The following is a 19,094-nucleotide window of genomic DNA, read 5'->3' on the forward strand; positions in this document are numbered from 1 at the left end:
ACTTTGGTGTTCAGTGATACATCTTTGCATTGGAGCTACATTTATTGATTGTGTATATCCTATCTGTTGCCACAAGGCAGCTTACGACAAAAGTAAAAACAAATAAAATACAAGAGGACACACATGGCCACGTCATGATGGGAGCAAGGCTGGGCCATAGTTTCAAGTTGGCTTGTTTCAAACAAAACAGAATAAACATTAACCACTGGGTGGCAGTTCAAATGGCAAGACAAGCTGTGGTTAAGCAAATGTGTGTATGCGTGCGTGCGTGCATGTGCGGATAGGAAAGAAGTAGAGGAGAAATCCTAAGAGGCAGAGACTGCCTCTTGAGGAAGGATAAAGGAAGCGGCGGGGAGTGGAAGACAGGGACTTCTCTGGTGTGATGGGAAGACAGTGAAGGGAGCGCAGTCTAAGCTGTTGAAGGAAGCAAGGGGCAGCGACGCACTGGATCCACCTGAAGCCTTGACTCTGAAATGAATTGACCTGATTTGGATTGAGATGGCCCCGGATCACCCCAGGTCGGCCCGCCAGGAGTGATCTGGGCCTGTCAAAAGTTGGGACAGTCAGGAGATGCAGGCAGGCTCAGCAGGGTGTGCTTCTCCAGGGCTTCCTGGCAGGGAACATGCTGCTGAAGCAGGACCCAGCAGGACTAAACTCTCTGCTCATCAGCTGGTGAGCAGAGGGTTCAGTCTTGCTCTCTGCAGGGGTCTGCTTTGCCAGCGTGTTCCCTGCAGGGAATGCACTGGTGAAGCGTCACCCAGCAAGACTGAATGCAGCGTCTCCTTTCTGCTCCCGTCTCTCCCCACCCCACGACATGTTTAATTTGGGTTTAAAACCTTAATTAAACATTAGGGCTGGCCCTCTGAATTGATTCAGGGTCTGGATCTGGGTTGCCGGATCCAATCTGAAGTGTTGGATTATGCCCCAGATCAGACAGCGGGTGTGCACAGTCCTAAGAGCTACCCCCTAAGGTCTGATGCGTGGGGGAAGTAAATGGAAAAGATTAGAAAATATTCCTTTTGGCCATGCTGCAGGAGATTGGAGGAGAGTGTGAACCAAAAGCAAACCTAGTCTCACTTATGTCACACTAAACTATGGTTTAGCACAGGAGCAGGGAACCTTGTCTCAGCCTAAGGGCCATATTCCCTTCTGGGCAATTTTCCAGGGGGCACATGCTAGTGGTGGGCGGGGCCAGAGGCAAAAGTGGGTAAAGCAATGAATGTAAATCTTACCTCTGTACGGTAGGCTGATTTCTATACACAGCCCTCTTTTTTCCCCATCAAGACAAGCAAGAGGCATATCAGAGTTCAAGGATACATTTCAGCCAAGCAAAAACCATCAAGGAGGGCATGAAGCAAGGCTGGTGGGGGAAGTGGTCTGGGGAGAGTCCCAAGGGCCTGACAGAGAGGTCTGGAGGGCCACATTTGGCCTCAGGGCCTGAGGTTCCCCACCCCTGGTTTAGTGTGACACCCAAATGGGGTCAGCAACAAATCCACAAAATTAAAGCAGAGCCAGTAGAGAAAACAGCAGCTTAACAGAACTACTAGAAACAGGGTATCAGTAAGGAAGAACACCATTATGAATTATAACTGGCACCTGCAACAAAATGCTGCAGTGCATCCTTGTTTCTCAGTGGCCCCATTTTGGCTCCAATATGATCACACTCACCACCTGAGTTCACTATTAGAGGGACTGATACAAATAAAGTAGTTGCTGGACTCTTGTTTATTTCATGTATTGTTTATTAATTAGATTTATATCCCACCCTTCCTCCCAGCAGGAGCCCAGTTCCAGTGGTGGGTGGGGCCAGAGGCAAAAGTGGGTGGAGCAATGGATGTAAATCTTACCTTTGTACAGGAGGCTACTCTCTACATGCAGCCCTCTCTTTCCCCCTGTCTTACCTTCACCAATGATCTGGCCTCTGTTGAGATCCTTCCTTAACCTTTTCTTGGTCCTTTTCCCTCTTCCTTTCTTTCCACTTGCACCAGTCTCTGCCAAAACCCCTTTCCAGAGTTCCTCAGCTGTCACTGAAACAGATTTCATGCATAATTCATCCAAACAATAATTCATATTAACAGCAATTCAAGGGGGGTGGCGGTGGTGGGAAATAGGTTCAGGTGTCATAAAGGTGTTGGACTATGACCTGGGAGACCAGGCTTCGAATCCCCACACAGTCATGAAGCTCACTGGGTGACCTTGGGCCAGTCTCTGCCTCTCAGCCTCAGAGGAAGGCGGTGGCAAAACCACCTCTGAATACTGTTTACCATGAAAACCCTATTCATAGGGTCGCCATAAGTCAGAATCGACTTGAAGGCAGTCCATTTCATTTTTCATGTCAACCCAAATGTGCCTTGAGGAACTGTCCTAAGTGTCACCAAGACACATTTGCGTTTCATTTCTTTCGCACTGAGTCTGCTTGCCGGGATCAGAGCAGAGCGCACAGGATTGTGTGTGTCTGCATCCTGGTCGTTTAAGGCTCTGGATGGATAACAATATAGATCACATTCTTCTTCACAACAATATTACTGGATGATCATGCCCATCACTGCTCGCTGAATGAATGGCTGCCAAATCATCAGTGTGCGTCTAGAAACATGGCCATAAAGCTGGGCTGCAGCTGAAGAGGCAGATAGCTACCATCACCAATACCACCTCACAGGAAGCAGCCTTATACTGAGTCAGACCATTGGCCTGTCTCTAGCTCAGCCTTTCCCAGCCTTTGGGTCCCCAGATGTTGCTGGACTACAACTCTCATCAGCCCCATCCAGCATGGCCAATGGTCAAGAATTATGGGAACTGCAGTCCAGCAACATCTGGGGACCCAAAAGTCGGGAAAGGTTGCTCTAGCTCATTATTGTCCACCATGACTGGCTGCGCCTCTCTAGGATTTCAGAAAAGGGACATCCCCAGCTCAACCTGGAGATGCCAGGGACCTTCTGCATGCAAAACAGATGCTCTACCCACCGAGCTACGGTGCTTTCCTTTCCCAGGTGGCTTTGCCCTCAACTCCTCCTTCAAGACTTTGGATCCTCACATTTGACTCTGTTCCCCCAAATCCTGGACTGTCACAAATGTGTTTCCAGAGAGCAGCTGGGCAGCATATTATTTATCTCTGTATGTCCACACGCTTGTTTTTGATCTCTTCCTTCCAGGCCTATTAAACATGCCAGCTTTTGCCCCTTTCTTAAGGGTGAAGCACAGCTGGTCCCAGGCATGATTTTTTACTGTCTTTTCTGCATATGAACCATTCCCGTCCAAGCGGTAGCATGGGGAAAAACTGTTCCCATCCAATTCTGGTTGTAAATTGTTGTGTTTTTTTTTAATAATGTTGTATGGCACCCTGGGACCTTATGGTGAAGGGGAGGTAAAAAAAAGTCAATTATTATTAATGATAATAACAAACAAAATATGATTTATTTATTACTAACATTTCTACCTTCCCTTTCAGGTACTCAATGCTTCACAGTAAGAAATAAAACAATGCATAATAATGGAAACAGTGACAACTAAAAATACAGCCATAAGCCACACAAGGTAAAATAGACTAAATGAAGATTTAAAAGGCAGCAGCAGCAATATTCCATTGAAATAAAACTACAAAGAGTCTCATGGCACCTTACAGACTTAACAAATTTATAATGGCATAAGCCTGTGTGGACTGGAGTCCACCTTCATCGGATGCATGAAGGTATGTGTACACACGGCCCAGGCAGGGTAAGGTGTGGGGAGATTCAAGCAATGTTGTCAGAGGAAATAAAAAGCAGAAAGTATAGACAATTCAATTAGAGCTAGAATGTATGCAAAATAAGCACAGTGACTGTTGAGCTTATGTGCCACAATAAATTTATTGTCTTTTAATAAGACTCTTTTGTCGTTTTTGCTGCCACACAGACTGATGTGGCTGTTCCTCTGGAAATTGAAATAAAACTGATGCCAACCTAAAAGTGAGCAATGATGAAGCCAAGTGGGTGTCTTTTGGGGAGGTTATTTCGGATCACGAGTGTCACAACTAAAAGGCGTGTTTATTGTATTTTTGACAGTGTGTGGAGGGGAGTGGGGACTGGAACAGGGCCTCATAAATGGAAAGACATTTGCAGGTCGACTCATGTATGCGGAGGTGATTCTTGAGATATTCTGGCCCTACCCCATTTTAGAGCAAGGATGCAGAACTGTTGGCCTTCCAGATATTGCTCAACTACAATTCCCATCATGCCTGACCATTGGCCAGGCTGGCTGGGAGCCTCACAAAACATCTGGAGGTTCCCCATCCCAGCAACTAGAAGATCACAGATGAAAGAAGATTTTAAATGTGTTTTAGAATATTTTTAACCGTGTTTTAGAATGTTTTAATTGTAGTTGTTTTTTGGAATGTTTTTAACCTTTTTAGTATACTTCTCTTTTTCTTGTTAAATTGTTTTGTTTGCCACTGTTGGCTTATTTGGGAGGAAGGGCAGGATATAAACTCAATAAAGAGATAAATAAATAAAGTTCTCATTTAAGACTTTAAAGGTCAGGAGAAGCACCTTAAATTGGACCTGGCAGCAGACTAGCAACGAATCTAATATGATCCAGTTGATCAACTCCAGTTGGAATCTGTTTTGAATGGTCTCCTAGGGCAGTGCCTCACAGAACGCATTGTAGTAATCTAACCTCATGACTTAGGCCAAGTCCAGAAAGCTTAGCCCAGGTCCAGACAGGCATTTCTTCATGTGACTGCAAAAACACATGCAGCCTGAGAATGATTGTACTGAGTGTTAGCCTGTGCCAAAAATAGCTTGCAAACTGGTCCACAGATTTCCTCCATCTACTCCAATTGTCCTTTCTCGGCTTCTTTTCTAGCAAGAGGCATAGATCTCCAGCTTCCTTCTCAGTCCCCAACCCACCCAGGTACTCTTATTTTCCTGTCACCTCTCCTGGCAGTCTGTATTCTGCATTTAGCTTCTTTTCCCCCTTTCCCATCCACCGCACGAATCATCACTTCTAAAAAAGCAACCGTCCCGCTTCCATCCCCCATCATCTCCCACAGTCAAGGAAGAACAGATGAGAATCAATCTGCAGTTTGTGGCAACAGTGCCACTAAGTGCTCCTTTCAGTCTTCTGCAGCACCTCATACTGTGACAGTGTCTAGCCAGCATCGAAGAACATCGATTGTTTCATGTAATTTCCCCAAAACTCGAGCCTGGAGCTTTTAACCAGATATGGGGGCACAGCAGAGGGCCCTCAAATGTTTGTCATGGAAACCAAAGCATACATGAGGCATTCAGCTCCTTATGGTTAATATTACAAGTAAAAGTGCAGAAAGATTGTAATAAGAGATTGGTTATCGGTCATGATGGCTGGATATCACTTCCAGGATCACAGGCAACATGTCTCTGAATACCAGTTGCTGGGAAACCACTGTGGGAGTATTCTGTTGCACTCAAGTCCTGTTTGTGGGCTTCCCAGAAACACGTGGTTGGCCACTGTGATCACAGGGTGCTGATCCTAGATAGGCCTTTGGTCTGAGCCGCGAGGGCTAATCTTATTGATCCGAAGCATGGCCTCCTCTAGTCAGCTCAGCTGGGACCATCTGTTATTTGGCTCCACCTCTCAAAGACTTATTTCATGCAAAGGCTGCAGCCCCTTAATTTACTTATTTTCCTCTTCCCTTCACACTTTTGTACTGTGCCTATTAAATTATAAGCCGTCTTTTTAAACTGTGAACCACCCTGAATATAAATGCGGTAAGCTGACCCCAACTATTTATTTAGTCATTTGTTTATAATTTGCACTTATAGCCCACCCTTCCCCAAATGGTCCCAGGGCGGGTTACAAAAAAATACCACAGTTTAAAGAGATAATTGACATTAACATCAGATAACAAAACTAACCAATAACAAACTTAACAAAATACCAGCACAGAAAACAATGCACAGCAATGCAGGAGGAGGGAAGACACCCACTCAGCCAAAGGTCTATGTAAAGAGGTGTGTCTTGAAAAATATTGTTGAAAAACATACGATGGTGCAAGATGCACCTCAGAGTGGAGGACATTCTACAACCTAGGGGCCACCACAGAGAAGGTCCTCTAATGCACCACTGCATTTGCCCTCAATGTGGCACTGCAGGTCAATGCAGGTAAAGTCGTTTAGAACTTTCAATGTCACTGTTAACACCTTAAATTGGGGTTGGTATTGAATTGGCAACTAGTACAGAACTTTGAAGACCGGCGTAACGTGTGTCCACTTGGAGGTAGCTGCCAGCAGCTTTGCTGCTGCATTCTACACTAGTTGCAGTTTCCGAACAGTCTTCAAGGGCAGCTTCACACAGAGTGCATTGCAACAGACAAATAGCCCAATAAATTACCAGAGCACTGACCACTGCAGTCAAGCTAGGAAGAGCAGCAGCGGGCAAACAAGCTGCACTGGAAATAGGCACTGCTAGCCACTAAGGTCACTAGGCCTCAGTGACATGGATAGATCAAGGAGTACCCCAAGGCTAAACACCTGCCCCTTCCAAGGGAGTGCAGCCCTGTCCAGAACCACCAGTCTCCCTGCTTCCTGTACTCAAGTACCTGCAACACACTTGTCTGGATTCAGTTTCAATTTGTTGATCTACATGCCGCCCACAACAACTGCCTCCAGCCAATGGTCAAACATCTGAACTGCCTCTCCTGATTCAGATGGAACAGAGTAATAGAGCCCGATGTCATCAGCATACTGATGACACCTTACTCCAAATCCCCTGATGACATCTCCCAGTGGCTTCCTATAGATGTTGAAGAGCAAGGGAGAACCTCACAGGTTAGCTCTCAAATCACCAAGCAGTAATCTCTTATTGCCGCTCTCTGAAATCAGACTCAGAGGTTGGAGTGGAACAACCTGCAAAGCCACTCCAGCAGGATACCATAGTCAATGACATCAAAATCCACTGAAAGGTCAAGGAAAGCCAGTAAGCTTACACTTCCCTTGTGTGTTTCCCGACTAAGGTTCTCACCCAGGACAGACAAGGCAATTTTGGTCGCATAACTGGGCGTGAAGCCATATTGAAATGAGTCCAGGTAATCCGCTTCCTCTAACCATGCCTGTAATTGGACTGCCACCACCCTCTTGATCATCTTGCTAGAAAGCAGATATTATTGCCCGAGGAATAGGTGTTCAACGCTTCTGGCCACAGGGAGGTCCTGTTGAAAAGGGTATGCCAGCTCCTTTAGGGCCAGTGACACCCCCACGCACCCCACAACAAGGCATTTACCATTCCCTGGAACCACCTATTACACCCCTTTTTAAAACCAAGATAGGCAAGGGTCAAGAGGACATGTGGCTGGCCAAACTCCTTCAAGCCATTCTCAGACTGCAACAATCCAAGCTGATCCAAAATAACCTGACCAGATGGTGCTCTGGATGCTTCCTCAGGACTCACTCTGGCATCCATTTCTGTGTCAACCTGAGCAATGCTGTCCCCGGCCACACCATGACGGCCCCATGGCTTTCATGGAGGCTATGATGTCCCGAGATAGCATGTTAGTCTTACTTTCAAAGTAAGTGTGCAGCCCAAGGGCATCAATTCAACGGTTGTCAGGCACCATCTCTCCCTCAGGTGCTTTCAACTCCCTCCCATTGAAATCAAATCTGTACCAAGTAATTGGTGCTCAGTTTCAAGAGCTTCAATAGACAAGTTACATGGATGAAGGATGATGCCTTGGGAGGGGGAAAAAGCTACACAACTTTTGCTTCAGGTTATGCTGGGTTTATTGTTTACAATACTTACATTTGTTGAAAAAGCTGTAGTGCCGGCACTGTTGAATTGCCACGTCACGAGATGCAGAAATGTGGCAATGTGTCTGTACAGCACATGCCAAGGCAGCATACTGGTAATTGACTCCAGACCCTGGAATCAAGATGTAGCCTAGAGACAAGAACAAAGTGGAGTTATCCTAGCAGACAGGCAACTAAAGAAACAATTAACTGGCATGAATAATACATATTTTGCTTCTCTTTTGGACGATTCTTAGAAAAGGCATTTCCTCATGAGAAGGGGGAAATGCCTTATCTAAGACGATCTTGCCACTTGCAGATTTTGTAGATTCGTGTATTAAAAAGCAATTAACAGTTTTTAAATTTCAGCTGCCTAATTAATTAGGGACACTTTTAAAATATCAGTTAACCCAAATCTTAACAGATTTCAGATCAGTTAATCTAACCGACTGACTGACATTGTAACCTTAATGACAAATTATTTCTGTAAGACAGTAAAGTAACACAGGTGTTGATGAAGGGCTACTTAGCTTTGTTTATGTCTAGGGTCTTAGACAGCAAGCAATTGCTCCTGGAGACTACATCAATCCGCACACTTTTCGTCTATCAGAGTGGTAGGGGCTCCTTCCCCCCTTCATTGTTGCCCCCATTGCAACAGTTCTCTAAAAAGAATATGGGCTTCCCTCAAGAAGGCATCACCATTGCTAAAGGAAGAGTGAGATCTTTCTGCCTGCAAGTGGAGAAAGGTGATTCTGAGCAGAAAAACAGCTGGAGAGCAAAGGATGAAGCAGCCCCCCATCCCTCTGCCATTTAAATGTGCAGCTTTCCTAGGCTGTTTTTTTATTAAAGAAGAAGAGGGGGGGAAAGAGTTACACGCAACTGGATCTAATGCCTATGTTGCCCCAGAGGGTGAAATCTTGGAAGTCGCTATTCCAGCTCCCTCCTTACTGCAACTCCTTTCTCAACCAGCAGTATAGTGGCAAATTCAGAAGTGCAGGGTCCCTTCATAATAGTCACAGCCATTCCCCCTTCTAAGATTATACAACTTTCTAAGATTATAAAATAATCTGGCCAGGCTTGAATACTGCTTTAGAAGACTCTTCTCAGTGGCTAATACACTCCCCTTTCACGCTGATTGGTTCATAGGATGCTAGAGACAGAGGGACCCTGCTGGGACCTGGCTCCCCCAAAAGTAAGGGGACTAAGACCCCCTGAGACCCTGGATGACTACACCACTGCTCTCAAAAAGAGCATTGCAAAAGTTAAAAGCACACGGTCCTGGGCAGGTTAACCCAAATTAATTGCATATGAACATGGCTATATCACTTCTCTTGTGCCTGAAGGTCACAGCCTATCCTACGTCCAATTCAAGAAGGTCACTAGGTGCAGGCAAGAAAAATCAATTTTTCCTCTTTTTTTCCAGAAGGAACATGATCATCCCTCTCAAGGACCCAAACCTCTTTCCAATTCTGTACGCGAGGCCCATGGCAGGAGACAAACTCAAGAACCTCTCTAAGTGTAACAAGTCAGGATCTGTTCCTTGCCCTTCTCCTCGGCCTTCAAGCTGCTGGTCTGAGTCCAATTCCATCACAGTTATCATTTCTGGAGCTCGCTTAGGGAAGGGGCAATAGTTCAGTAGAGCACAAGCTTTGCATGCAGAAAGGACCAGGTTTGAGAGATAAATGTGGAAAATAAAATCCTGGACACTAGCATACCCAGTTAAAAAGGATCCCAGGAAGCCGGTAATAGGAAGACTCATGACTGAACCCTAGAGAGCGGCTGTCAATCAAAGTAGACAGCAGCTGACAGACAAATATTCCTGGTATACCTAATATAAGGCAGCTTCCTAAGGTTCAGCTAAACCTAGAGTTTTGCTAATCTTATATTAATTACCAGCGCACATAAAAAAATGTACAGAATTCTGACAATATCTATGGAAAACGTAATGCTGGCTCCTGTTTGATGAAAGTTGACCTGAGGAATTATAGTCTGGTAGAGATATTTTCAAATCCTTAACCTCATCATCAAAAGGATCCTGGAAGACTGGGTAGACCAGGAGAGTTACTCGTTCAAGCTGCTGAAGTCAGAAATGAGATTAGGGAGTGTATAAGGCACTCTCTGTGTGTGTGCATGTGTGTGTGTGTGTGTGTAAACTAGAGATCCTAGCAGTCAGGCTATGGCACCTTGCATTCCAGTCCACCAGTAACTCTAGTTCCATTACAAGCCTAGCAGACTGAGCTCTGTGGCTCAAGTCTGCCATCTAGGCTGCAGTACCAGGCTGCCTGAGCAGGTGACCTCGCATATGGGACCAATCCCTGTCCACAGACTCTATAAAGCTTTGCACGCAGGGCTTGCTGGCCAGTTTGAGCAACCCAATTGAGTGTAACAACTATAGACCAGTCGCCAACATCCCTTTCTTGGCAAAGGTTGTGGAGAAGGTGGTTATAGAGTAACTGCAGGATGAGAATGTTTATCTAGTTCCATCACAATCTGGATTCAGACACGGTTTTGGGACAGAATCAGCCTTGGCCACGCTGATGGATGACCTTTATCATTAGAAAGACGGGGAGTAACTCAGTGGGATAAGTACTGAAGGCACTGTATTATGGTAGTTCCACTCTTACCTTCACAGTCACGTCCAGAGAGGAACACTGGGTGAGTGTTCCTCAGCCCCCTCGCACTAGTGCTATGGAGTTCCGCAGGGTACTATTCTCTCCTCAGTGCTATTTATCATCTTTATGAAGGCGTTGGGAGTAGTCATTAGGCGTCTTGGAGCAAAGTGTCAGCAGTATGCTGATGACACGTAGCTCTATTTCTCCATAACATCTGAATCAGGAGAGGCTGTGAACACTCTGGATCAGTGTCTGAATGCTGTAGTGGACTGGATGAGGGCCAATTAAGCTGTGCTTGAATCCTGGGAGAGAGCCAGTGTGGCGTAGTGGTTAGAGTGTTGGACTACGCCCTGGGAGACCAGGTTTCGAATCCTGACACAGCCATGAAGCTCACTGGGTGACCTTGGGCCAGTCACTGCCTGTCAGCCTCAGAAGGAGGCCATGGCAAACCCCCTCTGAATATTGCTTACCATGAAAACCCTATTCATAGGGTCACCATAAGTCGGGGATCGACTTGAGGGCAGTACATTTCCATTTTGAATCCTGGGAAGATGGAGGCTCTTTGGGTAGGTGGTTCCCATGTCCAGGAGATAGGGAAATTAGTTGTTCTGGATGGGGTCACTTTTCTTCTGAAGGACCAGGCCCGTAGCCTAGGGGTACTCCTGGATTCATTTTTGACACTAGAAGCCCAAATACCCTCTGCGACTGGGACTGCCTTTCACCAGTTTTGTCTGATTGGACAGTTACAGTTGTTCCTGCACAGGGATAGCTTGACCTCTGCAGTCCATGTGCTGGTAGCCTTGAAGCTGGATTACTGAATTGTGCTCTATGTGGAGCTGCCTTTGGCCCTGGTTTGGAAGTTCCAGCTGGTGCAAAATGTGGCAGGCGGCCAGACTGCTGATGGGAGCACATGGCTGACAACAGCTCTTATAACATCTGCACTGGCCGCCCAACCACTACTGAGCCAGGCTCAAGGTCTTTGTATTAATTTACAAAGCCCTGAACAACTTAGGTCCAAGGTATTTTAGGGACCATCTGAATCCTTATATCCCAGCTTGATCACTGAGATCATCTACAGAAGTAGTTTTGGTCATCCCCTGAGTTGGCAAGGCTCATTTAACATTGTCATGAAATCCAGCCTTCACTGTCATTGGCCCAGCTCTCTTGAATGCTCTGCCGACAGAGATTCAGCGGGTCCTTTCTGCTGAAAACCTTTCTTTTCTACGAGGCTTATGTAGGCAATTAGGAAGATGCCCTTTTGCAACAACTGACCTTTTGTTTTTATTGTATTTGTTAATGTTTGTATTGTATTTTTAAAAATTTATTGTAAACCACTTTGATGTTTTTGACAAAATAGCAGTATACAAATATATTTATAAATAAAATAAATAAATTCATCTTTGGTGTGAGAATGCTGCCTAATTTCCTTACAGTATGACCCCTTCAGTGGTTTTGATGGCGCACCTTCCCCTGATCTCTGTTTGTGGTTTACACCTGTTTCTGACCCACTTGGACTAACAGCCAGCTCCCTCCCCACCACCTTGGGTGCTGATACCCCACTGCCTGGGGCTTGACCCTTATTAACACATGACAGAAGGAAAACAGTGTTTGGTGAAAATGATTTCAACGGAATTATAATGATGGAGAGGAAAGAGTCGATTCCAAGGCAAGGTTTGGTAGCAGAATATGAAACATGAGACAAAGACAAGGGTTTACAACAGCTGTTCAATACAGAAATTGATTTCAGCTGGATGTGATTGGGCAAATGCACAGAAAGGCAATTAGAGGGGAAAGCGGCTGCTGGGTGATAAACACAAAGAGTTATAACACTGGTTGGTAACTAATTTCAGTGCTGTTTACATAACCAAGCACCAATAATCATCATCATTAGTCTTAACTAGGGTCGTCAACCAATTAAAGACATTCTGTTAATCAAGCCCTTGCCTTTTAACCAACCAATTCAGTTTAAAAGCATTTTCATATCATCAGAGCCTCAATCTAGGTACTGTTTTGTATAGATTTTTGCTAACAGTCGATCCTATGAATAATTAGGCATCCTCCACCCCACTGATTTCAATGAGCTCAGGCATGCCTAACACTGAGTAGGCTGTAAGCTTCACAACAGTAGCGGCTGGTGGCTCTATGTCAGTGGGGCAGTGGAATCCGCTCCAAGTTTCAGTCCAAACTTTCCTTGAAAGTTCAGGCTAAAACCTGGAGTAGATTCCACTGCCCCACTGACATGGAGCCACCAGAAGCCACTGCACCCTTTCCCCAAATCTGCTCCGGAATGTTGGGAGAAATCCAGAACAGATTTAGGGGGTGTGCGGTGGGAGGAGAAAGGGATGAGATCCATTGCACAAGCATAAATTCTCGTGCTAATGGAAAAAGTTAGCTTCAGCTCTTGGAAAGTTCAGATTAAAACCCAGTGCAGATTCCACTGCCCCACTGACATGAAGCCACTAGACACCATGGAAGGGTGTGAGGCAAAAGCGGAGGGAGGAGGGGGGAAATTCCGCTGCACAAGTGTAAATCCTCATGCTAACAGAATGTGTGCATTGGATGCCACCCTAACTCTGTTCTTAAAACTTTTTTGTGGGTGGCAACATGAAAATGGGTCTTCTCAGTGCTGGGTGCCCATTTGTGGAATGCTCTGGCCAGAGAAGCACACCTCGCACCATCATTATCTGGTTTTCGGTGCCAGGCAAACCCCTTTTTATTGACCCAGCCTTTGGACCTTAACTTTTTACTTATCTTTTTGTGGAGTGGGGTTGAGATGGATCTACTCTTTTATACATGTTCACTAATGGGCAAAAAAACCTTGCGGTTTAAGAACATACCTATAGCCAACAGATTTCTATCAAACTTTAAAAAGTAGGGAAATTGGGCAGCTATAGTGAATGCATCAGGGGAGCAGGAGACCTGACCTCCTTTCTGAGATATTCTACTGCCCTACAAATTTGTCAAAATGCAAACACAATTTGGGTTGGTTTTTCACAGTCCAATCCATTTCCTGTATAGCTTGGAAGAATTTGGTAACATGCCTCTGAGCATATGGAGGAAAAGTTGCAGCATTTGGGGCTTTTTAATTTAGAGAAAAGACAAATAAGAGGCAACAGGATAAAAGTGTATAAAATTATGCATAGTATGGAGAAAGCGGCTAGGGAAAAGTTTTCCTTCTTCTTTCAGAACGCTAGAAGCTGTAGACATCCAATGAAAATGAATGTTGGAAGACTCAGGACAGACAAAAGAAAGTACTTCACATAGCGCAAAGTCGAACTATGGAATTCACTTCTATAAGGGACAGTGATGACCCCCAACTTGGATGTCTTTAAAAGAGGATGAGACAGGTTCATGGAGAATAAGGCTATCAATGGCTACTAACCCTAATGGCTACACTCTCCCTCCATAGTTGGAAGCGGTATGCTTCCATATACCAGTTGCTGGAAACCGCAGCAAGGGAGAGTGCTGTTGCACTAGATCCTTCTAGTGGGTTTCCCATAGGCATCTGAGCAGCCACTGAACAGGATGCCAAACTTGTTGGGCCACTGGCCTGATCCAGCAGCCTCTTACATTCTCATATACTGTTTTATAGTCCCTCAATATATACAACTAACAAAGGGGCCATAGAAATAGTTCTAGCTGATGAATAATCATATGTGGAAAGACTCTCCCTGCCCATCCATAAATAGCATCCTTTCACCAGGTTTTTGAATGGAAAACACTTAGCTTAAATAGCTACAACATTCTCAGAAAGCTAAATTACAAAGAAACCTTATTAAGCTGCAAGACTGCAGCTCCAAAAACATCTAGTCCTATTAACTTTATCTTTTAGCAGGCAAAGAACTCCTTCACCTCAAGTTTTCTGTATCTTTTATCTGAGCAGAAACCAAATGGGCAAAAAGTAAATTGTATTACAAACAGAATTACACTGAACAAGAGCCCTTAAGGCGATGTAAGGTCTAGTTAATCACAACTCTGCATAATGTATAGTGTTTCACCTCATTTCAGGGACATGATTTCTCAAAAGCTTCTTCTTCAAAATATGACAACACCTTAGAACATAATGGGCACCCTTTATTTTAGATAATTCTGGCACAGGGATACCTCAGACCCTTAACAGCAGATCCCCCTAAGTTGTATATGGGCAACCCATGGTATGCATGCAGCTTGAACACCCTTCTTCATAGTCAATTGGCACTGGAAATAGCTGATCTGAACATTCCTCAGCTGTTCCCAGTGCCTATCACTGGGGTTGCCATGGGCATCAGGTTGCCCCTGAAGGTCATCTATGGTGCCCCAGACAGGAGTCACAGGCTCTGAGATTTTGTTTAAGTAAGTCTCTAGCCTTCTTAGAAAGAAAGTTAGGAAAGAAAATGTACAGATACCCTTCTAAGTGATTTCTGCAAAACAAACCAGCCTGGCTGGTGTGCTTAGCCAATGAGTGAGTCCAGTGGGTACAGAGAGGCAGCTGAGGCTTTGTTTGGGGATTGGCATTGGGGAAAGCAGGGTTCTTGTACCTTTATCAGCTGTATCTCCACAATCAGGATCAAACAGGACATAGCTGACTTCCCATGGTAAACATGAGGTGGGGGAAGGAGGAGAGAAGCAGCAACGACTATACTCTCTTTTTGTGTTTTGTCATGTCCCCAAGGAAGCTATGTTGTGTTACACCATGCCCCCAGAGCAGCCATTTTGTGACTGGCGCCCTCAGCACTCTCAAAATTGAAAATGTGCCCATGGTCCCAAAAGGTTGGCGATGCCCGGCCTATTAGGCGACGGGCGAGGAGAAGGGGAGATGTGATGGGATCTCAATGAGCTGGAAAGTGAGGGGAAGTCTATGTGTACATGAGAATGAGGGGGTGGTGCAGGAAGGCTATGTATGTATGTGCGAGAGGGAAAAGGCCCTGTCCACTGCCAGCCTCACTTTCCACATATGGCCCTTAACCCACTGTCACATGTAGCCCTTGGGGCTGATAAGGTTGCCTACCCTAAATGACCCCAAAGATCCAAGCCTCATCAACTGTAATGTTCTTGTTTTGTTTTTGCTCTTACAAAGAGTATGTGAAGCAGCAAGGTCACTGCCTTGATACTGAGTATGAGTGGGCAGCATATAGATATTTTTTAATAAATAAATAAGCGCCTACAGACTACAGCAATGGTTGCTTGTAAAAAGAAAGGAAGAGGTTCTCCTGCTGAAGAAACAGGCAATCTGGTAGCCTCAGGGCAAATCCAGCTGCCAGCCTGACCTTTGACCCCAAGAACAACCCTACCATATACTCAAGCTGCTTTCTAGAGCAGATTTCACAGGCTACTTAAAAGTGCTTTCGAGCCTCTCTCTCGCTTTTGCTGTGGATGCTAGATTACAAAAATAGGGTAGCAAATGTGCTTGTTCCGTGGTTTTACACTGATCAATGACTATGCGGAAAGGTGGATTCTGAACTATATATCAATCTTCCTGCATTATGTTATGCATGCAAGCATTTTTGTTTTAATCCTCCACCCACCAGTTTTTTTTCCATTGAGCTGCACACATTTTGGAATGACTTTTTTCACAGGCTAACCTCTCTTCTGCCATTAGGTAAGTCGGTATATTAAAGTTCAGGGTATAGTGGCAGCTAGGCCATATCAGGTCACAAACTAGGCTCGCTGCACAGATTCTTTTTTCTGCAACTTGTTCCCAAGTTTAATTATGTAAACCTAAACATTCCATTGAAATCAACGGCAAGTGGGAACTGGAACCTGGAACTGGACAGACATACAACCCAAAATACAACTGGAAGGAGTTTAGTTACACGAAGCATACAGATATCTCAAATGAACTATTTGGTTGTGTTTTTTAAAAATAATAATAGGTTGTACCCTATACTATGAGAGTGGAGCTCTGCTCATGCAACAGGAATTCCCCTTTCTCTCCTCTCCCTCCCTCTGGAGGGTCTCCAACCTTCTGAAGGAGCTTTTGAACATGCTTGGGGGGCTGCAGGGAAGAGGAGGGGAAAGTTCCATTGAGCAAGCGGAAGTCTGTTGCAAAAGCGGAACAACAGCGTTGGATACAATCATTGTTTTTAATTGGCTTATTGTTTTGACAAATACAAAAATTACATACAATTAAAATAATCAACTTAATAAAAACACAGGAAATGCTAATAGCATCTGCAAAATTGCAAAAGGTCATAGTATTATTGTCTAAAAGCTTAAAAGGATAAAACAGTTTTAATCTTGTACTTAAAGTATAAGAGCCAAAAAAGTGTGTCTCAGAGAACATTCCATAACTTGAGCACTGCTACCACAGAGAAGGCCATATTATCTAGCTCTGGAGCTGGAACAAAGCCCCAATATGGGCAGGTTCATACAGATGAATGAAGGCAGGTGTGGGGAACCTTTGGCCCTCAGGATGCTGCTGAACTACAATTCCCATCATCCCTGGCCATTGGCCATGCTTCCTGGGTCTAATGGAAGCTGTAGTTCAGTAAAGGGTAGGGGCAAAGGTTCCTCACACCTGAATGAGGTCCTTCAGATAATGGGATACATTGGTTCAAGGAAGATCAGGTTGCATTTTGAGATTGTTGAATTGACTCTACAGTCTAACTGTTGAGGTGCTTAATACATGATAAAATATTGCTGCTAATCAAATATCAATGTCTGAATTCTCACAACATGAAAGTTGCTAATATTTGAGGTCCCACAAGACTTGTTCAGGCTAAGAAATGGTGGTCTGGGAGTAGATAACCTTTAGCCCTTGGATTACAACTCCCATCTTCCCTGCTCATTGGTCCTGTTTTAGCCCAACAACATCTGTGGAAACACAGCTTCCCCACCCCTGCTATAAGTCCATGGTTGAAGGAAGATTTGAACAGGAGACCAGCACATTTTTGCATGCAAAGGGTCCCTGGTTAAAGACCCCTGCCATCTCCAAGTAGGGCTAGAAAACATCTGCATCTAGAAAGCTGCTGCCAGTCAGTGTAGCCTAGGGGTAGCCACTGAGGTAGCCTTTCAGATGTTGTTGGACTGTACAAGTCTCATAAGTCTGTGAGTCAGCATGGCTGATGGTCAGGGATGTTGTAGTTTAACTTCATGGGGAGGGGGATTAAATTGACTACCCCTACTGAACTGGAGGACCTATTAGTATATCACAGTTTCTTGTTTCTCATTCTCCTGGATAGAAAGCCTATGCATGTTCACTTAGACTCCTCCACCCCCAGGTTTAATTGTGCTTAGTCCCAGATAAGTAAACATAGCATTGCACTGTAAGCCACCAAGCCTTTCCAAGCAGGGCTAGAAAACCTGTGACCCTTTAGGAGTTGGACTACAACTCCTACCAACCCTGACCACTGGCCATGCTGGCTGGAGCTGATGGGACCTGGAGTCCACCAACATCTGGAGGGCCACAAGCTCCCCATCCCTGGTGCATAGCCTTGCAATTTTGCAATGCCATCCTCTGCACATTTACGCAGCAGTCAGTCCCACCGGGTTCAGTGGGGTTTACTCCTAGATAAACGCACACGAGCTTGCAGTCTCAGGCTGCAATCCTGCCCTGTGCACACTTGCCTGGGAGTAAGCAACCACGGGACAGTGCAGGGATGAAGATGTCTACGATGTTGCTGATGGGAACGGTGCTACAGCTAGGACTGCAGCCAAGGCGCCAGTGACGGGAGGTTGCAGGAGATGGGTCAAATTTTGTTTAAGGGCGGAGGGCAAAGAACAGCACACGAGGGCAAAAGTCACAGACGTGAACGGCAAGAGGAACGGGAAGGACGAATTAGATGGAAGAGATCAATGAAAGCAAGTGACGGGCCAGAGAAGCCGGGAATCAGTACACTGACAGCTTCCCGACCCCGCCAAAGAAGCAAGAATCACTAAAGGGGGTTCACCTCGCCACGCGGCTCTAAGGACTCCGGAACTGCAGCCTCTTCGGACCACCGTGGCTATGGCGGCCGCCATGTTTGCAACGTTCCCTTGCGGCCACCGTACTTACGGCCGGTTGACTTTCCCCCCGAATGTGAATATCTTAAGGATGCGGCGACCGTCAACTCAGTTTCGCGGCGCTCAGCACAGCGAGAGGGAGGAGGAGTCTTGATTCGCTATGCAAGTCAATCTGCACTACAGGCAATAGTGGGGACAGCCTCCCTCCTTCTAAGGGCCCTTCCGGTTAGGACCCAGACTCCGCTCCTCGCGTAGAAATCAACGTGGGTGCTGGAACCCGCTCAAAGGGTCACAGTCCTCTGCGGTTCCAGTTTACTCCTGGGTTTGATTTGAAAGCTCGCAGAATCCCCTACGTGCAGGGCTGTGAGTGGCAGCTGCACAAAAAAGCTGGGAATTGCAGTTTGACAAGGGTGCTGAAAGTTGTTGGTCTGTGAGGGGAAAACATCAATAAAACAAAAATGCAACATATAACACCAGTAAAACAGTAATATATTCACTAATAGGCAAAAAACCTTGTGGTTTAAGAATGTACCTATAGCCAACAGATATTTCTATCAAACTTTAAAGTAGGGACACTGGGCAGCTATAGTGAATGCACCAGAGGAGCAGGAGACCTGACCTTCTCTCTGAGATATTTTACTGCGCTACAAATTTGTCAAAATGCAAACAATTTGGGTTGGTATTTCACAGTCCAATCCACTTCCTGTGTAGCTTGGAAGAATTTGGTAACGTGCTTCTGAGCATATGGTGAGTGGTGGCAACACCAGACATCTCCAAAGATGTATGTTTGTTGGTGTTCTTACTTTGCTTCTTTTCTGTGTTACTA

At 45.4% G+C, this 19,094-nt stretch overlaps 1 protein-coding gene across 1 annotated transcript in view; it reads right to left on the reverse strand.

Annotated features, from left to right (window-relative positions):
• The window catches only part of MRPS5 (mitochondrial ribosomal protein S5), a 78,079-nt gene extending 59,525 nt beyond the window's left edge, over positions 1–18,554 (reverse strand). The window contains exons 1-3 of the mRNA XM_061626471.1: positions 18,217–18,554; positions 7,750–7,887; positions 1,902–2,027 (exon numbers count right to left, since the gene is read on the reverse strand). Of these exons, the coding sequence (XP_061482455.1) occupies positions 1,902–2,027; positions 7,750–7,887; positions 18,217–18,286 (334 nt within the window). The 5' untranslated portion in view covers positions 18,287–18,554. The remainder of the gene's footprint in view (positions 1–1,901; positions 2,028–7,749; positions 7,888–18,216) is intronic.
• Positions 18,555–19,094: the final 540 nt, after the last annotated feature.

The sequence above is a fragment of the Rhineura floridana genome, chromosome 4, assembly GCF_030035675.1.
Source record: "Rhineura floridana isolate rRhiFlo1 chromosome 4, rRhiFlo1.hap2, whole genome shotgun sequence".
Taxonomy (NCBI): Eukaryota; Metazoa; Chordata; class Lepidosauria; order Squamata; family Rhineuridae; genus Rhineura; species Rhineura floridana.